General features: G+C 46.8%; 1 protein-coding gene across 3 annotated transcripts in view; it reads left to right on the plus strand.

The window, feature by feature from the left end:
• Positions 1-16,163, plus strand: part of LOC115382941 (alpha-2,8-sialyltransferase 8E-like) — a 24,863-nt gene extending 8,700 nt beyond the window's left edge. For 2 of the 3 annotated variants that reach the window (XM_030084920.1, XM_030084921.1), the window contains 6 exons: positions 2,006-2,098; positions 8,877-8,963; positions 10,935-11,079; positions 11,286-11,398; positions 15,520-15,612; positions 15,691-16,163. In XM_030084920.1, coding sequence (XP_029940780.1) covers positions 2,006-2,098; positions 8,877-8,963; positions 10,935-11,079; positions 11,286-11,398; positions 15,520-15,612; positions 15,691-16,153 — 994 coding nt within the window. In that variant the 3' untranslated portion in view covers positions 16,154-16,163. Of the gene's footprint in view, positions 1-570; positions 574-2,005; positions 2,099-8,876; positions 8,964-10,934; positions 11,080-11,285; positions 11,399-15,519; positions 15,613-15,690 lie in introns of all 3 variants that reach the window. The other variant, XM_030084919.1, reaches the window with a different exon arrangement.
• Positions 16,164-24,384: the final 8,221 nt, after the last annotated feature.

A 24,384-nucleotide genomic window follows, 5' to 3' on the forward strand; every position in this document is an offset into this window, starting at 1 on the left:
CTGAGTGGCTTCAGGGAACACACACTCCTGAGTGGCTTCAGGGAACACACACACCTGAGTGGCTTCAGCAAAGCCACAGCCAAACAAACCAGATATGACCATGATGTTCTGCAATGTTCTGCAGAATAAAGTTCTTCAGGATAATTAAAGCTTCCATCTTCACACACCAACACTTTTGGTGGCGCTGGTGGTTTTCCTTTCTCCCTTTCCAACCTCCATCCCAACCACCCTACTCCATCTCTAAACACACACACACACACACACACACACACACACACACACACACACACACACACACACACACACACACAGACACACACACACACACACACTCACACACACACACACACACACACACACACACTCACACACACACTTTTGTCTTTCTATCCTCGTGGGGACCTTCCATTGACTCCCATTCATGTCTAACTCCTAACCCTGCCCCTTATCCTAACTCTAACCCAAACCAAAACAATGCGCAGCCCTACAGAAATGTTTTTTGACCTTTTACTTTTTTCAGTAACAACAACATGGTCAAGAAAACACTGTTTCCCTCATTAGGACCGGAAGAAGGTCCCCACAAGGCACATAGTGCAGGTTTTCCATCCTTGTGGGGACATTTGGTCCCCACAAGGATGGAAAAACGTGTACACACACACACACACACACACACACACACACACACACACACACTCTCTCTGGAGCAGTGGAGCAGGTGGAGGCTTTCAGCTTCCATCTTCCTCTGCAGGCGACAGGCTCACTGTAAAAACAGGTGAATTTTTAATAAGCTGTCTCAGTTTGAGGAAAAATGGACGTCAGTCAGGTGGGTTTAACACTCACTCACTCATTTCAGCTGAACTGAAAGTCTAAGCTCTCCTGTTCAGACAGGGGTGTCAAACATGAGGTCTGTGGGTCAAAACCGGCTCATAAGATCTAAACTACACCGTAACTAGCATTAGCCTGAATGCCGTGCTCTCAGGAGGAGTTCAGGGGATTTGTGTTTCAGCGTCATAGCTGTTCTTAAAAACTAAAAGATTTATCAACTGATTACAAGCAGAAGAAGCCAAAAGCAACTGAAATATTGACATTAAAAAAGCAGGAATATCTCTTAAGGGTTTACTTTAGGGCCCATTACCCGTTTTGTCGTGTTCTTGGTGTCTGTTTGCACAACAGCTTTCACTGCAGCAATGAAAATGCAACTTTTTAAAAGCAGCTTCCAGATTGGAAGTTTTCAAAAATACTCTTTTGTTGTGCAAGTGGGGAAAATCCCAACTTTCTAGAAATGCTCAGCTTCCATGTGAACAAACTGTGGTGGAAATGCTTCCTCAGACAGCCTTGTTTATTAATTACCAGATTAAAGTAGATCTAATCAGTATTTTGCTTTAAAAAAATAAAATCCCGATAATTAGAGTTCAACTTACCTATTTTCATGACAGCTGGTGTTTGTGTTTGTCTCCAAACAGTCCAAGAAAAAAACAATCAGTAAATCTGACACACACACACACACACACACACACACACACACACACACACACACACACACACACTCAGTCATGCTCCATCGCCACTGGAATCAGCCCCCTCTGCTTCTTTTCTCAGCTTCTGGCAGACATTAAACCTTGAGAAAGCCTCATCCCAGCAGATAAACAGCAGCCAGAGGCTTCATCTCCCTCATGTAGAGAACCTCACTGGTTTAGACTAAGATGGAGCAGAATCTGGTGCAAGTGTCCAGCTAGCAGTGTGCTACGATCCCGAAGTCACTTCTGTCATCTGTCATCTCACAATACGACACTGATATCCCAGTTCGTCATGAAGTCCAGCATTCTCTAGTGATGATTCAGTATTTTTTGCTTTACTGTGTTGTGCTACATGTACACACTGTTAAACACCTCTGCTGTGTGTGTATTGCATTTGAACTTCACAGCTTGTTGTGGTTGTTCTTTAATGCTGTTGATTGTCTGTGTGTGAAGCTGCAGGCAGAGGATGACTGTGTTTATCCCTCCAGGTATCTGGAAAACTATGACGGCCCCTTTGAATACAACTCCACTGCATGCAGGGAGCTCCGGCAAGAGATCATGGACGTCAAAGTCCTAACGATGTGAGTGTTGGAACACAACGCAGCCGTTACCTATGGTGGACAGACTTACATAGATAAAATCCAACAAGTTCTTTATCCTTTAGTTCAAGTAAATGTTTAGTCCGAAAAAGTTCATTTGGTCCTCAAAAAGTTATAATCCAAAGGCGAACGTTCTTCTAAGCAGCGCCAAAACCTGTGTATAATCAGCTGACAAGATACGTCACAACAACATCACGTGACACTCTGAGGAAGAAGGCTGACAGCCTGCGAAACTGTCAGGTAAACAAACAATACCACATCGGTCTGTTTAGAAGATCAAGTAAATGTTTGTTGAAAGGCTGTGAACAGGAGGATGGAGAACCAGAAGGATGAGCTGTTAAATATATGACACTGTAATTTATTACCTGAACTCACACTTTTAAAGATACATTTCACTCACTTGCTTCCTGGTTGATGAAAGTGAAGGATGAAGAGAGCAACACTTTAAAGCGATACTTCAACATTTTGGCAAATTGGCCCATTTAGCGCAATTCCTTAGTCATTAGAACAGCATACTGACTGTTTTTGTGAGGGCGAGCTGTTGTTTATCCAGAGGTGAGTCGGGGAAGGTTTTCAGGACGGACACAATGGAAGTGGATGGTATTTTTGTTCCCCCTCGTCAAACTCATCAAATACACAATCCAACAACCCCAAAACACTTTGGTGGACACGTTATAATCCACACATTCACTACGCTGTGGAACACCAACAAATAATACTGTAGCGTTACGACACTGAAGCAAATACTGGGAACTACTTTTTCTTTTGAAATCACTACGCCCAGACGCCATGTTTAGTAAGTAGTTCCGTTTTAGCAATCTTCACATAAACAACTCAATCTCGTAATTTTGCATTAATATTCCACAGCGTAGTGAATGTGCGGATTATAACGTGTCCACCAAAGTGTTTTGGGGTTGTTGGATTGTGTATTTGATGAGTTTGAGGAGGGAAAGCAAAAATACCATCCACTTCCATTGTGTCCGTCCCGAAAACCTTTCTGACTCACCTCTGAATAAATAACAGCTCGTCCTCACAAAAAAGTAAGTATGCTGTTCTAAATGACTAAGGAATTGCGCTAAATGGGCCAATTTGCCAAAATGTTGAAGTATCCCTTTAAAGCAGGGGTGTCCAAAGTCGGTCCTGGAGGGCCACAGCCCTGCATGTTTTCCATGTCACCCTGCTTCAACACAGCTGAATCTCATGAAGACTCATGGCCAAGTCCAGCAGAAAGCCAGATAACGAGCCTCATTGCAATCAGCTGTGTTGGAGCAGGGAGACATGGGCTGTGTCCGAAATCACTCACTCATTCCCTATTCCCTACTCACTACATAGGGAATAGTATGTAGTGGACTATATGGACTCTATGCACAACTTCACCACTTCCTGAACTTCAGGAGGCTCCTTGTTTCCTGTCTTTCATGATAGGATGAGCTGATTAATGCAGGTGTGTCTGATCTCTGTAACAACTTCAGACACACCTGCAGTAATCAGCTCGCCCCATCATGAAAGACAGGAAACAAGGAGCCTCCTGAAGTTCAGGAAGTGGTTGAGTTGTGCATAGAGCCTATAGTGGACTATGTAGTGGACGGTTTTGGACACTACTTCGCCGCACAGTTAATTACGTCATTAGTGTCACACGATTCTAACGTGCTGCGACTGCAGTGCATTATGGGATGTATTGCTTTGTCTAGTGACCATCGGCTGTCCACTAGATTTCACGGTGAATTGTGGGATACATTGAGTGCACTATGTAGGGAACATCGATGCTCACTAGGCTTTCGGACACCCCTACAAAATGGCCTATTCCCTATATAGCGCACTATATAGGGAATAGGGGGTGATTTCGGACACAGCCATGGAAACATGTAGGGCTGCGGCCCTCCAGGACCCACTTTGGACACCCCTGCTTTAAAGTGTCATAGTGTGTGAGCTGCACAGCGACTGAGGGCTTGTACAGACTCTACAATTTAACCATCACAAACCAGTTCACAACCTTCCACACCGTACGGCACAGATCTAAACATCTCTGGCCATGACGTAAAGTTTGCTCTGGGTGGTCTCCATGGCAACCGAAGCCTCAGCACAGCGCCGACATTCACTAGCAAATCATGAACTGGTTTATTTCCGGTGATCCCGGCCCGGTGGACCGTCCAGAACTGGACGGAGCCCGTTTAGCGGCTCCCTGAGGCTCAGAGCCCGGCCCGGCGCTCTGGAACAGCTTTAGCATGGTCCAGTCAGCTGGACGCCACAGCAGAGGACCGTCACGGTCTGGCTTGGAAAGAGAGGTGAATTTGCCAGTTTTCTAAAGGGAGCTTGAAGTATGAACATGTTAGCATCGACTAGCATTTTACATTAGCATTGCTTGTCGTTTGCCTTTACTGTTACTAACCGTGGTTTTCCAGCTGAACCCCCCACATGTAAACATAACAACACTGGCAGCAGCAGTCCCTCCATCGCCACATCTCAGACACTGTCTGAATCTCATGGCAGCTGATGTTTGGTCCCAGACGAAGACCTCGGCCGTTCTTGACCCGGTTTCACAGGGCGACGGAGGACCACGGATTAACCAGAGCCAAGACCAACAGTATTGACATGATTCTCTCAGGATTGCTACTTTTGTCTGTGATGGCCAAAAATCGCAGTTTGTTCAGGCCATTGAGTCTCTCTTCAGTCTTTTTTACTCCAGATCAGTTGTGGATCCGATACGGCTGCGTCGCCTCCTCCGGCTGTTACCCACAGCATGAGTCTGCATTACGGACAATGGGTTTTTTTCCACATCAAAACATACGATGCATTTTGAATGACTAGACCTGCCGTAGTGCTGATGGACACATGGCATTGTGGGTATTGTGAACTCAGAGTCAATGAAAACTTTGAGACCATAATTTTTAACCTGATTATTATTTTGAGCCTGAAACTGGAAACGTTTCACATGATCGTTTGTTTAGGGTATTAGCATACATAAACACAAATGTAAAGTTTCAACAATAATTTCAAAACTAAAAGCATAACAAAAGTCAATGGCACCTGCCAAAAACACACAGTCCCAACAGTCACACCCGGGCATGGCCTCCGTTTGCTCTGGTGCGGGCGGCGACCCATTGGCGCATGCTGCTGATGTTGGATGAAGTCCTGTGGAATCCCGGTCCACAGGACCTGCAGTGCCTGGATCAGCTGCTGCCTATTCGCCGGCTGGGGAACCTGACTGGTCACCTGACGACCGAGATAGTCCCACAAGCGTTCAGTCGGATTCATGTGCGGAGAATAGGCAGGCCAGGGGAGGACCGTGGACCTCCAGGTATGATTGGGTCACTTGTGCTGAATGTGGACGGATGTTGTCCTGTTGGAGAACGGGGACATCGTGGGATCATGTGAGGCTGCAGGATCTGGTCCGTGTAGAGACCAGGAGTGATGTTGCACCAACGGCAGGATATCTTTGCTCTCACCATGACACTGGCAACCGGACAGCCATTCTGCTCGCGGGTACGGCACTCTGCGTGGCGTTCTCCACGACGTGCTCCCGACCAGCTGGGTGATCCAGACAGAAACGGCTCTCATGGGAGAACAGGGTCCCTGCCCAGCGCTGCTGTCCTCGGAGGTGTCGCCTGGCCCATGGTCATGTCTGGCATGGAACCATGCTCAGAATGTTGGTGCGCAAAGGCCTCTGTGCTTGGAGGTTGACTTCCTGCGAGCGTGGACGCGCAGTGGGGCTGCCGAGCCGGGTGTTTCCTGTACGGTATGACTGGCAAGTGGAAAACGGTCCCACAGGTGTTGCACCATTTTTAGTCCAGTGACCAGCCCGTATGCCTGGCTACATCGCTGTAGCTCAGACCGGCCCCGCCTCACGTTCTTTCTGACTTTTTGGGTTTTAAGCAGGAGGTGTCAGAAAAGTTCCCACAGGGAGAACTGGCACGTGGCGGCCAAGCGTTCATAGCGACGTCGCTTTTGGATCCTTGGATGTCGGCTCTTTCTGTCACTGTGAAGCAGAATTCACCAAACGTTGGATTGTTCTCCACTAATAGGGAACGTGAGCTGGTTAGACCGTGGTGAGACAGGCTAGTTTTACCCTGCTGATGATGTGTTGTTGCAATAGTAATTATAATATTATAATAGTTAGACTTAGACTTTATTGTCATTTCACCATACACAACAGTGCACTGAGGAAAGAAATTACGTTGCTTTGGCTTCCTCAATTATAACACACCGTGAAATTATCAATAAATAGATGCTTTTTAGCACCTGGATAAATAGATAGAATAAATAGACAAGGCTATGCACAGGACAACAATTCAACACAATCAGTTCAAATGATCTAGACTGATCAATGATATCATCACAGAGAATAAACAATTATTGCACTGTTAAAATAAGAAAAACGGACCTTAACTGGAAACAGATATATTGCACCAAACCACAGAGCCACAGGAGAGGCAGTATGAGTATGAGTGGCACAGATTTTCATGAATATTGCACAAACAGTTATAATAGTAATGCCCCAGACGTTGTTCACATGATAGACGTGGCATGATGCCGTTCACTGGACTAAACATGGTGGACTTTTTTAGGCCTCCAAAACCAATCCTCACATTGTGCAGATACCCACTGAGTATTGCTCAATGTGTATTTGGTCCACTTTGGCAAGGAGACCAACCTATGTGCAGTTAACCGTGACAACATGGCAACTCATCATTATCTCAACTACCCCAGCATTAAGTCACCAATAAATTCACAATGAGTAATAACAACCCCCCTGCAAGTAGAAAATTGCATACATATCTACCTGAGAGTTTCTAATGACTGTCAGTATAGTTGGTGTTCACAGCAGTGGACAGCTGATTCTCTGTGTCACTTCAGTCCACAAATAGTTTACTGGCTCCTTGAGTCTGTATCATTGTTGTATTCAGAAGAACTGAAGACACAACATTTAATGATTTGCACAACTGTTTGTATGACTGGGCCCTTAATTATAAACGTTGCTTACTCAAAACGGGTCCTGAAAGTGGTGTACGCCACGACCTATGGCATCTTCGAGAATGTGGCACTGCTACGCTAACTTTAACCCTGGAGAACAGAGGGTTTGGACAAGGAGACGCAGAGCGTGAGGTGGAGGATTGAACCAGATTCATCTCATACATTTAATTCAATCTCTTGTCAGACTTTAGAGCTCTGAAAGTTTCATAATGCTTTTATAATCGAACAGCAGCAGGTTTCATTTTTCAACAGCATCTTTAATGCAGCTGGATTTTCAGACAGACGTCACACACTACTCAATATTAGAATCTGCAGCTCAGTGTTGGTCAGGATCCACACACTTCAGGTTCTCTATGTTCTCCAGACGCAACGCATTCTGTGTAAAATGGGGCTCAGGCCCTGTTCACAAAACCTTTTCAAGCGAAAACACAAAAGTTTTGTTGTACCTTGGGAGTCAGTCGATATGACAACGGTGCTCGGAGTCACTGAAAACACATTTTTGAAAACGTTCCGATTCCGTCCCTATGGAAACGGGGGGAAACACTACTTTTTAAAAATGTTGCTCCTGGCCCTGGTCCTGATCCTGGTCCTGGTCCTGGTCCTGGTCCTGATCCTGATCCTGGTCCTGGTACTAGTCCTGATTCCAGTCCAGATTCTCCTGGACTTGGTAGTTTTAGAGTTGACAGTCACCGTAACAACAATCCAACCTGGTGTTCTGTCCAGATGAATGTCTGGGTTCTGTGTGATTTTATTATCTGCTGAGTTTTGTTTTCATTACTGTAACACACTTTGAGTTGTTGTTTAATATGAAAAGTGGTTTAGAGATTAAAGGTGTAATACAGGATTTTCTATTTGCTTTGATTTCCGGGTGGATCACCTAAATAATTGGTGGGTCTGTTTGTCAGTCATTCTGATGAGCTGGTTTCGTGAGGCGGTTCTCCGTGCTCGCGCCCAATCAGCTTCTCCCTTTTGCGCATGCAGAGTGTTTCTGTAGCCGTGAGCTTCTGAGCTAGTACTGACCGATGGCGAGTCTGACATAATGAAACTGGAACTGTTTTGGAAAACAAGCTTCATGTATGAGCGAGGCCGATCGCAGACACTGTAAACAGAGTCGTGCACGCCGGAGAAGAGGAGGTCGCGCTCGCACGCTTCCACGTTTCCTGGGAGAAGCAGGAGAGCCGGGCGATGGTCTGGAGCATGGCGTTGTTCAAAAAGTGAGTAACAGACGTTTGGCTTCGTCTTTTCGAGAAAATCCTGTATTACACCTTGAAGTTTGTTTTGATTTGATTTGATTCTCCACTGTTAATGTTTACAGTGGCTTGTTCTCTGCTGCATGTGTGTGTGGTTTCATTACTAACGCAAACAACAGCATTTGGACGTTTATCCAAGTGTTGCTGTGTGAAAGCGAAACGTAGAAAAGATGCGTTTTCTCTTGAACTGCAGTGTAAAATTCAGCTCTGCAGAGTTCCCTGACAGAGCGAGGCCTCGACCCACTCTGATGGTGGCGGGCGGCGAGCGGCTGCCGTTGCCCTGCCCGTCCTCTCAAATCCCAGCACAAGCCGTCTCAGAGGAAATGTCCGTTCAAGGACGGCTATTTGCAGACGTGGCTATGAGGCCACAGCATTTCTGTTGTGCAGAGTATCCGGTGGCAGTCGGCGGAGCCATCCCACAGAGAAATCACTGCTTCCTTGTTTGTCTTTCTTGCATCTTGTAGAAACAAGATTATTCGGAAAAATCAAGGCCATGGGTGTCCTTACTCATTCCCCAAGTCTCTCTGCCATTTTGCCAGGGTGAAAACCTCAGAGCTGTTTGAGAGGTGGAGAAACCTGCAAGTGTGCAGGTGGGAGCAGAACAAGGAGGAGACCAGCAACTTTAAGTAAGCACTTCCCATTCTGAGCAGGGAAACCGCCTGAAACCATCCAAAACCTCGTCATTCCACGTCTGTTGTTTCCCATGTCTCAGGTTAAAGGGGCTACAAGTAAGACATTTACTATAAAAATCAGTAAACTCATCCTCATTTTACACCTGTCATTGAAGAAACATTCCCTTTGAGCAATCACTCATTTCCATCAACACTGTCTTGATTATGTTTGTTTTATTTCAAATTGAGTTGTTCTGGGATGAAAGGTTGTCAAACCTTCTGTATTTGGTCTTGTGATTGTGACACCGGCCATGCACCACTAGGGGGACATGCCTGAACTGTCTATGCTTACTTGAAGTCTCCTCAACTGGCAACCTGCACCCTTTAATGATTTTAGCTTGTTTCCAACTAACAAAAACACCTTTTTTTTCTGAGGGTGCTGTAGCACTGAATTTCCCAGTCTGGGATCAATAAATTAACTCTCTACTCTCTACTCTACTCTAGATATCCAGATTTTGGGTATCCTGAATAGTTAAAGGTGCATTAAGGAGTTTTACAACCTTAAAAATACTTATTTTCCACCATAAATATGTTACTCATTTTTAATGCTGTGTGCAATGTTCCCTGACATATTCATTACCAGAACCTCTAACAGGCTAAACTGTCACTGGAAAGTCACAGTGCCGGTCCGGCTCCAGCATTTTTTTGGGGAGAATTTGAAAGGAATGACGTAATGCACGCTCCGGCTGGTTAGGTTTCATTTTGTCCGCCATTACTCCGCCAGATGCTTAGTGAGCAACAACTGAGCAGGATCTTCCAGAAAGTCAGAACAGACTGGCTTCTAGCACTGCAGCTCCACACAGACTCCACCAGGGAGAAGAAACTTAAATCTTACTTGAGCGCTACTAAACGAGCGAAGACGGAGTTCCTCTCTTCCGTGCACGGGAGCCACAGGGACGAGTTTTTCACTAAGCTGCGTTACGCCCAAGGCCTGCAGGGGGCGCTGTTTCGCATAAAACGTGCAAACTCCTTAAGGCACCTTTAAATGAATGGGTTTGTTTAAAATGGTTAATTGTAGCTATGGAAATAAAATCCACTTGAGTCACTGTATCTAAATGTTAAAGCCGTATACCTCTTTTCCTGGGCCATGCACATTGACATACTGTATATTAGCATGTATAATCAAAGATTTGACATGCAGTGTTTTTGTTTATTGTAAAATGTCAAATAATGAGAACATTGACACAAAGCAGCATTGGAGCTGTGACCTTGAGGACAGATTTATGATATCCAGCAGGTATGTTCACAAAATTAGCGTAACATCTTTCCTGAGCCTGATTTGTCTTGCAGCACCATTTTCACCACAAGATGGTCTATCAAGTCAGTCACAGGAAAGAATTAACGGAGTGGCATCTTACAACCGGTACCCACTGGACCCAATCTGGACCCAATCTAGACACAATCTGGACCACTTCAATTCGAGCCAGAACTCCTAAAACTGGATGAGGGGTAGACTGAGTGACTCAGTCCTGCCACCCAGTGTAGAACAGAAGCATGGCGTAGCTGCGCGTTCTGGTTACCTGTTTAAGCTTGTGATCAGGGCTGTCAAACATGATTTAGTTCAGGCAGCCCAGTTTCATCTTTAGCATGTCAGACAGATAGAATAGAGCCATAATAACTTTCAAATTCAAACTTTAAAGTTATTCTTTGTGGTGCTGGATGGTGATAATGAAAAAAGCAAACCATTAATACTAAAAACGACTACAATCTCAACATGAAACCAATTCTAATGAGACCTTTTGTAGCACTGTGCAGCATTGTGGCTTTGAGGATAATGCTCGTCAGCTGGATTTCATGGCAGCGTTGCTGATATATCAGCTCAGGTCTCGGTGTTCAGTCGCTATTCTTCAGGAATAAGTTCATCCTGAAAGTAGAATATGTGACCACAACAGTCTGTTGAGATGTGTCAATGCCATCTCCCTGAAGGATGTCGCTGTCTCGCTGCTGTAACGCTCCGTCCTTCCTGTTCACCACCAAGAGGAACACTCCTGCAGGGACCAAGCTGAGGTATGAAGTGGACACCAGCGGGATCCTTCCCATCACCACCGAGGTCTTCAAGATGTTCCCAGATGTGAGTTCCTGCCGTCTTCCACAGCTTTTCACAACCCTGGTAGATCATCATACATCTCGGACGGATGGAAGAACTGGGCTTGGTCAGAAGTCTTGAAGCGATGACGTCCTCCGGTTCCAGTTGGCCTGATTCAGTTTCTGTGTTCTGTGTTTTTGTCAGGAGTTGTGCACTGCTGCTCTAATATAAGCTGTTTGTGTCTCATCCAGGATATGCCATACTCCAAATCACAGTACAAGAAATGTGCAGTGATTGGAAATGGTGGTATCATCAAGAACAGCAAATGTGGAAAGGAAATCGACTCAGCAGATTTTGTTTTCAGGTAAATTCTGTCTTTGTTGCCCTTATTGACTGATGATCATATGTAGTGGTGTCTTTCTGCTGGAATCTGCAAACCAAAGTTATGTCACCACATAGCAAAACGTGGAGGGCTGAATTAAGCCCCACAGAGTTGATTCAACACTTTCAGCATGGCCCATCTCAGATTTTCATGATACCGGGTTTATTGACTCTTTGAACAGATTGAAGAAAAGGTGTGAAGTCATTTTTGGTCAAAATATTTGAGAGGGTGAAATGGCACTTTCAAAATAAAGGTTTACAATCAGCTGAAACATTGGACTCCACGTTAAATTGAGGTATTTTGAACTTCCTGTTCTCACAGTGCAGTGCCCAGGGTGGAGTTTTTAATGCATTCTTTCAATAGTCATCAACTATTAAAATTAAGATGCTGTTCTGTGGAAAACTTCCTCCATTTTTCTTCTACAAGTGGAAATGTAACATCTTGTTTTGCACAATCTTGATGGCAAAACTGCTCCTGACTGAGATGGAACTTCTGGAATATATTGAAATGTAAACCTGATGAGAAACCAATTTTATTGCTGGACATGAAGTCGTGGTGGTTTCTTGCCATGATTTGACACTGATGGATCATATCATAGCTCTATATGACCAGTTGTATTCATTTTTTTCAAGAGTGATCTGAAGAGTAGAAATTATACTAAATTTGTAGTTTTCACTTTGAATTATTAGAAGATAAAATGTGACACAGTTGAAAATTACCCCCAAAGACCAACTTGGAGAAATCTTTGCATATTCAACTGAGCAGAAAAGTGCCATATTCTGATTGATATGGTGACTGTCTAATGTTATGCTGCTGGATTCAAACCTCGTTGGGTTTTAAAGTCACATTCATGCAAAGCGGTTACACAGGGTGGATTCCAAGATGGCTGTCAAACGTACTTTTCCTTGTATCTTGTCCAAAAAGTGTCTCAATAATCCAGATTTACGTTTCCTGGGTCAAATAATTCTCTGAAAGTATTTCCAAGTGTCTGGTTTGAGTTAAACCAACATAGCTGCCATATGAACCAAGGACGTTTTGCTGTGAGACACAGGCACTAAACACTGCACCAACCAGTGTTAATCTGGTCAACTAAGACTTAAATGAAAACTGTTTATTGATGGCCCTTTATTCCGTGACTAATTTGTGGCGAGAATGTAAATTTAATAAGTAACGACTACAAAAACTAAAACAAAATCTCTGGAAATGATGAACTGACGAGTGAAAGGCTACCGCTGGCCGCCGGACTAGCTGGGTTACATCCATCCTCCGTGCTGTGACTGTTGTTGTTGTTGCTCTTCTTCTTCTTCTTCTGTGATGTTTTATGGCAGCTTGCATCCCGTTGGTTGCATTACCGCCACCTGCTGGTCATTATGATTTTGTTGTTTATAACCAGTAGACTATTTTAAGATTTTAAGATTATTTTTACAGAAGATAAATAAGAATCTGTGAAGTTCATGTATTTCACTTTTCCAACAAGCCTTAAATATTCATATTTATGATACAAGCGTTCAAAGCTACATCTCACGGATGCGCGGGGACACATCATCAGTGATGTAACCTGGGGTCATTGGGTGTTTCGGGTCTTTCAACATCAGACACCCTCGCCCAGGCGACCCGACCAGAGGTGATCAGAGTCCGGCCTGTGTCCCAGCAGCGCTCGCCCACGGTCTGCCCTCTTAATCCAGAGCCACCTTGTGGCTTTCTCTGCGGCTTCAGTCGTGGATCTGATGGCCTCCGCTTCGCCTCCACTGTGAGGCCCAGCAGTGAGAGAACTTTGCAGAGGGATCGCCCTGCGAATCCTCGGCAGCCCACCTCCAGAGGTTCACCAGAGGTTTTCCAGCCCTGCCTCCTGAACTCGTCTACCGGTTCCTGGTACTTGGCGCGTTTCCTTTCGTTGGCCTCGTCCATGCGCTCTTCCCAGGGAACTGTGAGTTCCAGCATGACCTTGTTGGATTCTGACAGTGGGATCATGTCTGGTCGGAGCTGCGTAGATGTGATCCTGGCTGGAAACTTGAGCTGTTTGCCATCGATCTACTTGTAGCTGCCAGTCAGCCGCGGTGGTGAGGAGGCCTGCTCTCACCCTGGTTGTTTTTCCGGCTTCTCTCCGGCTCTGTGGACCTTGATGGTCTGAACCCTGCTGTGGCTCTTAGTGGTGCTCATGGCTGTGGCTCTGCTGTCAGCAACTGCCTGAAGGACCTGGTGGTGGCGCCAGCGGTAGCTTCCTTCCCCTAGTGCTTTTGGGCAGCTGCTGAGGAGGTGTTCCAGGGATCCCCGTCCAGGACATTGGGGACAGGATGGTGTTTCTGTTTTTCCCCAGACGTGGAGGTGACCTGGGCTCGGTAGGACCTCATACACAGCCTGGACTAAGAATGGGATGTTATGAACGTCTGCTCTCCAGAGGTTGGACCAGGTGACCTTCCGTTGCAGAACGTTCTCCCACCTCGTCCACGCTCCTTGTTGCCCTATTCCCACCATCCTGCTGGTTGGTTCTTCCTCCACGCCTGCCCGCACCTCCTCCTGAATGAGGCGCTGTCGCTCTTTCCCCTGGGCCTGATCTGCCCCGGTTGCTGGGAAGTAGCCCACCCCTGCACGGCCTGAGGCTGTGGGCCCCACCAGAGCTTTCTGCTTCAGCCATGACTCCGCCACCTCCAGAGCTTTGTCTGCCATCCATTCGTACCTGGATACCAGCCAATGCCACTCTCTCATCCCTGGATTCCCTGTACTGCAGGATTCCCCGTGTTCTGGACACCTTGAACTCTTCAGTGAGTCCTCTAGACGGGAGCTGCACGATGTTACTGCTGCCAGAGTTATATGATACATTCTAGGTTTAAATATCTAAACACAATTAAAGATATGCTTGCAATGGAGTTTTTACAACCATGACAAATATCCTTTTGCTGAAACTGTCAGATTTCATCAAGACTAAAATGAGACTGAAACTAAAACTAATTTCCACAGACTAAATTTTAACTAAAACAAAACTAAACTAAAATGTGACTTTAACTAAATCAAGTCTTTGGTGAGTGACGAAGACTAAAATGAAATAAAAAATTCATGTCAAAATTAACACTGGCACCAGCATACAGGTCTGAAGTGACTAATGAAAGAGTGAATAGTGCGTCCAGTGGGTGGCGCTAAGCCGCCGACTCCACAGAGTTAAAGTAGCACTGATCGTACAGAGCTGCACCGACGTCCACACCGCTGTGATCAGCTCTGTCAACACTGACCACTGCTGAAATGACACTGCGTTTAAAAAAATCCCTCTTGGATTGAAATCAACTCAGAAACATAGAACTGTGAAATTTCAACGCTCCAGTTTTTGCTGTGTATCCAGATCATTTCTTTGGCAGCTTTAGCTGACAGCATGCAGCGTTGAGGCGCTGTGCTGCGCCCCGTCTGCCTGTCCAGGGTGGACAACACTCGTCCACACTCTATGGATGGATACATAAAAACAAAAAACTCTTTCAGGAAAACTGAGTTTATTTGCCATCACTATTTTCACTTTCACTTGTAAAACAAATGCTTTGAATCCTGAAAGTAAGCCAGAAGGAGTTGATCTGGTTTCCTGTAGAGATGCAGATGTTCTCCCTGGTGGAACATCAGGCTATGCTTGGTTCCTGAGCATCAAGGTTCAAATTCCTGTTGACCTCAAAATGAGCCAAGTCCAACTCTCTGAGGCGTTAAAGACGAGCAGCTGGAACAGCTGTGTCTTGTTGGAAGGTTCTGGATGTTGTGCACGATACTCGGTTTGTTCCTGCTTAGCTGGCACGGACTGCTGACCTGTGTGTGGCCTCTGATCTGGATCTGGAACTGGATCTGGATCTGCTCTCGCCCTCGCAGTCCTCCACCAGAGACGTGGACGGGTGAATCTGTTCTGTAGCTCTGACCAGAAACTCACCTCCAAAGGGGCACTTCATGTGGCGAAGGCTCGTTATGACATGAAGAACATGATCTAACTGTAGTAGTCAGGGACTCACACACACACACACACACACACACACACCCGCTAGCTTTGTGTTCAGTATCACGGAGCACCGCTGTCTTGGCGTGTCTGGTGTTTTGGCGGGGAAATGGATGATGGTTGGTCTGTTCTCTCCCTGCAGGTGCAACATCCCGCCCATTTCTGAGAAGTACTCTGCAGATGTTGGAACGAAAACTGATCTGGTGACCATAAACCCGAGCATCATCACCGAGAGGTACCGTGGAGCCCGGCTCAGGAGGAGCCGTCCGTCTGCGCCTCGTCTGCCTTTCGTCACACTCTGTTTTCTCTGCAGATTTCAGAAGCTGGAGAAATGGAGGCGTCCGTTTTACGAGGTCCTCCAGAACTACGAGAACTCCTCGGTGGTGCTGCCCGCCTTCTACAACACCCGCAACACCGACGTGTCGTTCCGGGTCAAGTACATGCTGGACGACTTCGACTCGCAGAGGGGCGTGTTCTTCTTCCACCCGCAGTACCTGCTGAACGTGCAGCGCTTCTGGGCCGTGCAGGGCGTCCGGGCCAAGCGGCTGAGCAGCGGCCTCATGCTGGTCACCGCCGCCATGGAGCTGTGCGAGGAGGTGCACCTGTACGGCTTCTGGGCCTTCCCCATGAACCCCGCCGGCATCTTCATCACCCACCACTACTACGACAACGTCAAGCCGCGGCCCGGCTTCCACGCCATGCCGCACGAAATCTTCAACTTCATCCACATGCACACGCGTGGGATCATCAACGTGCACACGGGGGAGTGCACGTGATCTGGGCCTTCCAGCTGTGTCTTTTGGAGCAGGTTCAGGAGTCCAGTTCAGTTAGAGTCAACTGGGAGTCGCCTCAAGTCGTCACATCCAGCCGGGGGTGAGAGGGTGAGGGGTGCGGGGGTGAGGGAGTGAGGGGTGAGAGGGGGTGAGGGGTGAGCGGTGGCGGGGGGTGAGAGGTGAGATGGTGTTTTGAAGGAGTGAGGGGTGGGGGTGGAGGAGTGAGAGGGTGGGGGGGTCAGGGAGTGAGAGGGTGAGGGAGTGAGAGGGGTGAGAGGGTGGGGGGGTGAGGGAGCGAGAGGGTGAGGGAGTGAGAGGGGTGAGAGGGTGGGGGGGTCAGGGAGCGAGAGGGTGAGGGGTGAGAGGGGTGAGAGGGTGGGGGGGTGAGGGGTTGATCGGCCGATCCACATTATTTCTATTGGACATTTTGCACGTAAGCAGATAAAGACAGAACGTAATCAGAGCAGACGGAGCTCAGAGGACAGTCCTCTTACCGTCCTCTCACCGTCCTCTTACCGTCCTCTCACCGTCCTCTCACCATCCTCTCACCGTCCTCTCACCATCCTCTCACCGTCCTCTCACTGTCCTCTCACCGTCCTCTCACTGTCCTCTCACTGTCCTCTCACCGTCCTCTCACCGTCCTCTCACCGTCCTCTCACTGTCCTCTCACTGTCCTCTCACCGTCCTCTCACTGTCCTCTCACCGTCCTCTCACTGTCCTCCATGTCTCAGTCCTTCATGCTTCTGCTGTTCAGGCTGTGAGGATTTAGTCAGACAGAGGAACGTTCCTGAGCAGTCGGAGGAGCTGCTCACACCACCTTTCAAGTGAAAACGCGTTTTTGCATTTTGTTTCAGAAAAGCTTTGTGCTTACATGGCAACATTCTGACAACACATCTGTTTCCATGGCAACAGCAGAAACGCTGTAAAACATGTAGTTTTCATGTTGGCCCACTAGTTGGTGCTGTTGGTTTTGTAAGTTATCAAACCAGAGAGAACCATACACTCTAAACACTGATGATGGAGAACACGGAGAACAATACACTGAACACTAGCACTGGAGAACATGGACAGTTGCACTTGGGCTTTCCCTGTTGCCATAGAGACGGGCTGGCGCTGGTTTAACGCTGTTGTCAGTGGCGCTGTGGCTGCTGTGGTGTGAACACACACCCAAAGCGCAGTGGCAGGTTGTGTTTTCACGTGAAGTGGTGGTGTGTTTAAAACCTTCAGGAAAAGCCACAGGCGAGTTTTCTACCTGAAGTTTTTCTTGTAGCTCTTCCTTCTCCAGCCCCCGGCTGGACGCCTCACCCAGACTGTGGATTCATGAACTGGACCCAGCCTCCCCGACAGACCCAGACTGCTGGCTTCCATTGCCACCATGTTTCTGTTCCACCTGTGTCTCTCCAGTCACCACACGGTGGCGCTCTCTGCCTCCGGCCGCAGGACGCTTCTTTGTAATGTGAACAGTAGTCTTCATAGTGATGTTGTTTCTGTGGAGTTTTCTAGTGGCTCTGCTGTACAGAGGTTTTGTTTTCTACTCGATTGCACACTGATATTAACAGTGAGGCGGTACGGCGGCGGTACGGCGGCGGTACGGCGGCGGTACGGCGGCGGTACGGCGGCGGTACAGCGGCCGCCGCTCTGCTCCTCTCTCTTCTTCTTTCGTGTCCCTTCTCGGACACAATGTGGGTGTGGCAGCTTTTGTGGTAAACAAAGCCTGAATCTTGTTATTAAGCTAATATTTAACATGAAAAAGATGAACAACTTCTAACATCTGATTGTCTACTTTTGTAGCTGTTTGGTATTCACCAGACTCCCCAGATCTGCAAAGGCTTCGGAGGGCCAGTGTTCAGTGGCCACTTACATAAAAACCTCCTCTGACTCTGCTGCTGAGATCTTTGTTTCTCATTACTTTTCTTGGCCTGCTTTTGTTCAAGGGTCAATCTACAGAAATGTCCACTTTTGGCTTGACAAAAATGTCTCAAAATGTTAATTTCCCCCTAAATATTTGCAAAAGACGAAGCTGTGAATGGCGGGTGCTTTATGAAGTGTGTGAATCACTGGTTTTCTCCAGTGAACTCAGAGGAATAAGAAACAAACCTGCTTCAGGGTATCAGAATATTTTCACTCAAACTGGATAAATCTCACCGCATTACAAGTTAAGATACTCGAGTAGGAAAGTTATTCTCAAAAAGTAGTTTTTGATTACAATACAGTACACTCTAAACATGAACAATGGAGAACACGGATCAGACCTGCAGTTAAAATACTGCACGGTGTTTTTACTGTTCTGGAAGAACCGTCACTGAAACGAAGAGTAGTGCTCAGAAAGGTTCTCAGTTACACTTCAGTTGGAAGAAATTGTCTCTTTGAAATGTCTTTGGCATCGTTTTGTGGGGATTTCCTGCGTTGTGTTACTCAGTCCTCTATGAAGAAGCTGAGCATGTGGGGTGTGTTTTGGCGGGAAAGACTGAGTGGGCGTGTCTGTAGACTGACTCTGGCGCCTGGCAGGCCGTCCGGGTGGCTGGACGAGCCGGCCCGCCTGTCGCGTCCATGTCTTAACGCCATATTGCCTTATGAGGTGCGCCCCGTCCGCCACCCGGCGCCCCGCTGCCCACCAGCTCAGTGTTGGTGTGAAGTGTGCTGGACGGCCGGCGTGGCGGCGGTGCGCCGCCCTCTTCTGGATCTGCTCCTTTGGGCGGCGCGACGCTCTGCATGACTTTACTCTGTGCTCGGCTGTGTGTGCCTGCTTCAGTGATCACCACATATGTTTACACTCCGCCGTTCGGCAGCTCGCAGCGCTGTTAGAGACGCGTTCACCCAACCCTCTCACTGAAAGACCGGCGGAATCGTACAAAGCATGGTTATAGGGCAGGCTCTGCCACTTTCCAGGACTTTCTACCAAATCAAATCAGTGGAGCTTCAAACAAGCAAATTTTCTGAAATTAAAGGGGACGTTGATCAGTGGACCTTTTTTAACCTGTAAACACTATCAAATAGCCTGATACCAATGTGAAACGACACCAAAGTGTCCAGTAATGCGGTTCATGTCTTTTCCCGCAAGCCCTGAAAACGTTCTGCCTGGCTGTGAAGGCTCTGGTTCACTGAGGGTTTTCTAGCCGGACTGTTGTGACGTAGATGTGATCCGGCTTCCTTATATGGTCATGCTGAGACCCGGCCCTGGTTCTCTGTGCCTGGTGTGTGTGTTGGTGTTAGATCCAGAGAACATGGCTCCCAGAAAATGTTTATTTGGATATCCTGGAAAGGCAGTTTTATTTGGCTTTCCTGAAGACGAAGTCGCCAGGCAGCAGTGGGAATTATTTCTTTTTCCGGGTCAGAAGAAGACAAATCCTCCAGTCTCTGTCTGCCGACGGCATTTTGCACGGCACTGTTTTGCAGAAGCGGTAAGTTAGAACTTTTCAGTGTCCTGTGTTTATTCTGTGTTAGCTATAAAAGTTATTTCAGATGGTAAGGTTGGGTGCTCAAAGAAATCATCAGCTGATAGGGGAATAGCGCAAAAAAGTTAGAATCACCACCAACGTCCGAAATTAACAGCCGCCAACGGCAGATGAATTTTCTGTTTGGCGAGTAAATAGCGGGGTTATCTGCCACACGGGGCAAGGGGGGAATGCTTTCTACCATAATAATAATAATAGGAAGCGTTTTGGGACGCAAAGTGTGGGATCACTACAAGTTGAAACGAAAACACAGTGCAGCCTGTCTGTGGTGCATCGGAGCTATCCTAGCATGACAGCACATCGTATGCTACACCAAGACGTAGCAGGTTTACTATCAGAGCAGCGTCACTGCAGCAGGTCAGTGAAAATACAATCGTCCCATAAATAAGAGGCAAATAAATATTTTTACAATCAGCTGTTTACACGCCTGAGTCCCAGAGGAGAGCCAGCAGTCGTCACCAACTGTCTTTGAATGCACCACACCGCCGAGGAGGTCCTTGAACGCAACGTGAACTTAAATGGAAATGATTCCACAGAAGAGGCACAACATGTTCAAAAGTTCAGGCTGGATTTCTGAGGAATGTTCCATTTCACAAACAGCTGATATGGCAACGCTTGTCAGTTATCTCCACTTCCATACCGGCAAGGTGGGTGTGACCAATCACAGCGAGTGGGATGCGCACATGGATGAGACTCGGATGGAGTCAACTGAACAGAGCGTTTTTGGAGGAAGGAGGGAGCAAGGAAGCGGCGCAGTAAAAGACACAGATCTACCGAGCCTTCTGACTTTCTGGGTTTTAAGCAGGAGGTGTCAGAAAAGTTCCCACAGGGAGAACCAGCTCGTGGCGGCCAGGCGTTCATAGTGACGTCGCTTTTGATCCTTGGATGTCGGCTCTTCCTGTCATTGTGAAGCAGAATTCACCAAGCGTTGGATTGTTCTCCACTAATAGGGAACGTGAGCTTTCAGTGCCGGTTATCCTGTATAGGCCCTCTGGGGGGGGGGGGTGGCTAGAAATTAAATACGAATGAGCAAAACCAGCCGATCAACGTCCCCTTTAAGAAAAAATCCCATCAAAGAAAAAGCAATACATACCCAGACAGTGCCACGGGCACAAGTTAGACATGTTTTATTACCATGTTTCCAACTTGGTGGTCATTTCTAGAGAATTCTCTCTCCTTTCATGGATTTTCTCCCTCAGCTGTTTGCTGCCTCTGTTAGAGCAGTACCAGCTGCACAGCCAACTTGGTTCTGGTTTTCTTGTAAATAATTCTCCAGTGTTTTTTTCCTTTTCTCTATGTTTAAAGGTTTTTCCTTTATCTGTTTTTCTTTTTTTTTCATCTCACTCTATTCCAATGTCTTTCCTTCTCTTTGTTTCCATTTCTGAAGAAAGAAGTTGTATTAATAGTTTGAATTAATTATAATTTGAGCATTCTTCCTGTATAATTGTTTGAGTGGTTTTATCTGTTTCCCCTTCATTGGCCAATTCCTGTATTGGCTTTTTGAACGGTTTTACTTGATTTCCCTGTTTCCAGCCTGGAGATAAGATACGTTTTGAAAATCAGTGTGGAATGCAGTTATAACAAAAATGAAAAGAAAATGTTTAATCTTGTCAAAGCTTGATGGAGCTGACCACGCATGCCACTGGCCACCTGGACGATGATGGCTGCTCGCCCTGCTAGGAGATTTGTTGTTTTCCCTCCACTTCGAATTGCGAATGTTCATTTTTCACCGCAGGAAGTCTTGAAAGACTCAGCGTTCGTGCTCGCTTGCTCCGCTCTCATTTTCTTTGTGTTTGATTTGAACTCTGTTCTCATGTTTATCGACTCCTCGTGTGCAGGAGATGCAAATTCAGTAAATGTGAATTTTTTGAGCTGAAACCACGAAGCTGTTTTCCAATCATACCTGATTACAGGGCAGGGGGAAGTTGAGGAAGCAGTCTGATGAAACAAGGTGACATTACACATATAAAAAACTGTGTTCTGGCAGTATCTCCTTCAAGCCCCAGTCCCACACACACACACACACACACACACACACACACACACACACACACACACACACACACACACACACACACACACACACACACACACACACACAGCACTTCTTAACTGATCCTGGATCGTTACTTTATACTTGTACTGTGTTTGTAAATAAACTTGTTTGGATTTTCTCAATACTGTCTGGGTTTTCATTGGGATAATCTCATAAGTCCTTTAGCACAGATTGCATAATAGTGCAAAATATTCCATATTAATGCATCTTCATTGCGTATGATTACTGAATGTTCTGCTTAGTCTTCACATGTTGCCTTCAGGAAGCTGTAGGCATCCCATAATAATCACAACCTGATGGCCTAATAGATGTCAATAATCACAGGAATGGCTGACCTGTTGTAACTTTAATTACATATTAGATTCTAGGGTTTCATCATATATTTTATTAATTTGTTCCAGACACAGAATACAGATACATACAGGAAGAAGAAAAACAATATCTGCTATCAGATGAGGTTTGACTGCAGCGTCTCGGCCTCGGGGTAATGTGATGTTGATAGATCAGTATGACCATGGCGTGTGCCCCCCCCCCCCCCCCCCCCCCCCCGGTGTCAGATGGCAGCAATAAGGCTAATGGGATGATCTGCAGATGTGTCAGAAACCTGCAGGCTGCTTTCTTTTCGGCTGCTATGAAGAGGATTGTTGGACAGTGATAAAGTATCAGACTTGCTGTGTGAATGTCATTTCACACTCGGAACATTAAGAATTGGAAGTGGCTGTTTTTTCATTCAGGAACACTTTCAGAAATAGACAATGATGACAATTAAAAATGAGCAAACAAATTTCTTTAGAGGAGCGACATTACACCGAGAGCTGCAGTATCAGCGGCTAATCAGCCGTTAGCCTCAAAGCCAGGCCGTCAGAAGGACTGTGGAAGAACACCCACAATGCAACAGTTTTTGGACATTTCAAAGCATCTACATGGACGACATCAAGCTGCAGCCAAGACTGATCGGGACATGGACTCCCTGATCCACCTCACCAGGACATCCAGCAGGGACATGGACTCCCTGATCCACCTCTCCAGGACATCCAGCAGGGACATGGACTCCCTGATCCCCCTCACCGGGACGTCCAGCAGGGACATGGACTCCCTGATCCCCCTCACCGGGACATCCAGCAGGGACATGGACTCCCTGATCCACCTCACCAGGACGTCCAGCAGGGACATGGACTCCCTGATCCCCCTCACCGGGACGTCCAGCAGGGACATGGGGACGTCTCTGGGACTGGATCAGTGTGGACAGATGGTATCAAGCAGAGGGACGATGGTCCAGACTGAAGGGCTGAACTACCTGAAGACATCAGAGCTGTGGAAGAAGCTACAGATACCTGGAGAACCACAGGATGAAGCAGCCCGGAGGTCAGAGGTCAGAGGTCAGAGGTCAGCCACAGCCAGATCCCTCCAGAGGGTGAGACAGATCCTGAGCAGTCAGCTGGATGGCAGGAATCAAATCCAGGACATTAACATGTCTGTCCTACCAGTAATCAGATTACCCAGCTGGTATAATATCCTGGACTCTGGAAGAGATGAGAGCTACCGACATCAAGACCAGGAACCTCCTCACAAAGCAGGAGGGTTCCACCCCAAGTCCAGGTCCTGAGGCTGGAGGCCGAGGACTGGGGAGGGTCAAAGGTCAAAGCCAGCATCCAGGAGGAAACATCCTCCCTCCAAGAACACATCCAGAACATGACCCAGTGAGAACCTGCTCACCGTCTGAGGGTTCCACCTCAGACGGTGGAACCCCGAGAGAACCAGGAGCCAGAGGAGGATCATGGGAAGACAAAGCCCTACAGGGCATGTTCCACCACAGCCTGAAGAGGCTGACAGAGAGAGAACAGAGAGAACATAGAGAGAACATAGAGAGAGAACAGAGAGAACATAGAGAGAACACAGAGAGAACATAGAGAGAACATAGAGAGAACACAGAGAGAACACAGAGAGAACATAGAGAGAACATAGAGAGAACACAGAGAGAACACAGAGAGAACATAGAGAGAACATAGAGAGAACACAGAGAGAACACAGAGAGAACATAGAGAGAACATAGAGAGAACAGAGAGAGAACATAGAGAGAACATAGAGAGAACATAGAGAGAGAACAGAGAGAACACAGAGAGAACATAGAGAGAACATAGAGAGAACATAGAGAGAACATAGAGAGAACACAGAGAGAACACAGAGAGAACACAGAGAGAACATAGAGAGAACATAGAGAGAACACAGAGAGAACATAGAGAGAACATAGAGAGAGAACAGAGAGAACACAGAGAGAACACAGAGAGAACACAGAGAGAACATAGAGAGAACACAGAGAGAACATAGAGAGAACATAGAGAGAGAACAGAGAGAACACAGAGAGAACACAGAGAGAACACAGAGAGAACATAGAGAGAACACAGAGAGAACACAGAGAGAACATAGAGAGAACACAGAGAGAACACAGAGAGAACATAGAGAGAACATAGAGAGAACATAGAGAGAACACAGAGAGAACACAGAGAGAACATAGAGAGAACACAGAGAGAACACAGAGAGAACATAGAGAGAACATAGAGAGAACATAGAGAGAACACAGAGAGAACACAGAGAGAACATAGAGAGAACACAGAGAGAACATAGAGAGAACACAGAGAGAACACAGAGAGAACACAGAGAAAAATCGTGGGAACTGTTCACAAGCAGTGGTGTTCAGTGGGTTGTTCTGTAAACGGACCAAA

The sequence above is a fragment of the Salarias fasciatus genome (assembly GCF_902148845.1).
Source record: "Salarias fasciatus chromosome 7 unlocalized genomic scaffold, fSalaFa1.1 super_scaffold_4, whole genome shotgun sequence".
NCBI classification, from domain to species: Eukaryota; Metazoa; Chordata; class Actinopteri; order Blenniiformes; family Blenniidae; genus Salarias; species Salarias fasciatus.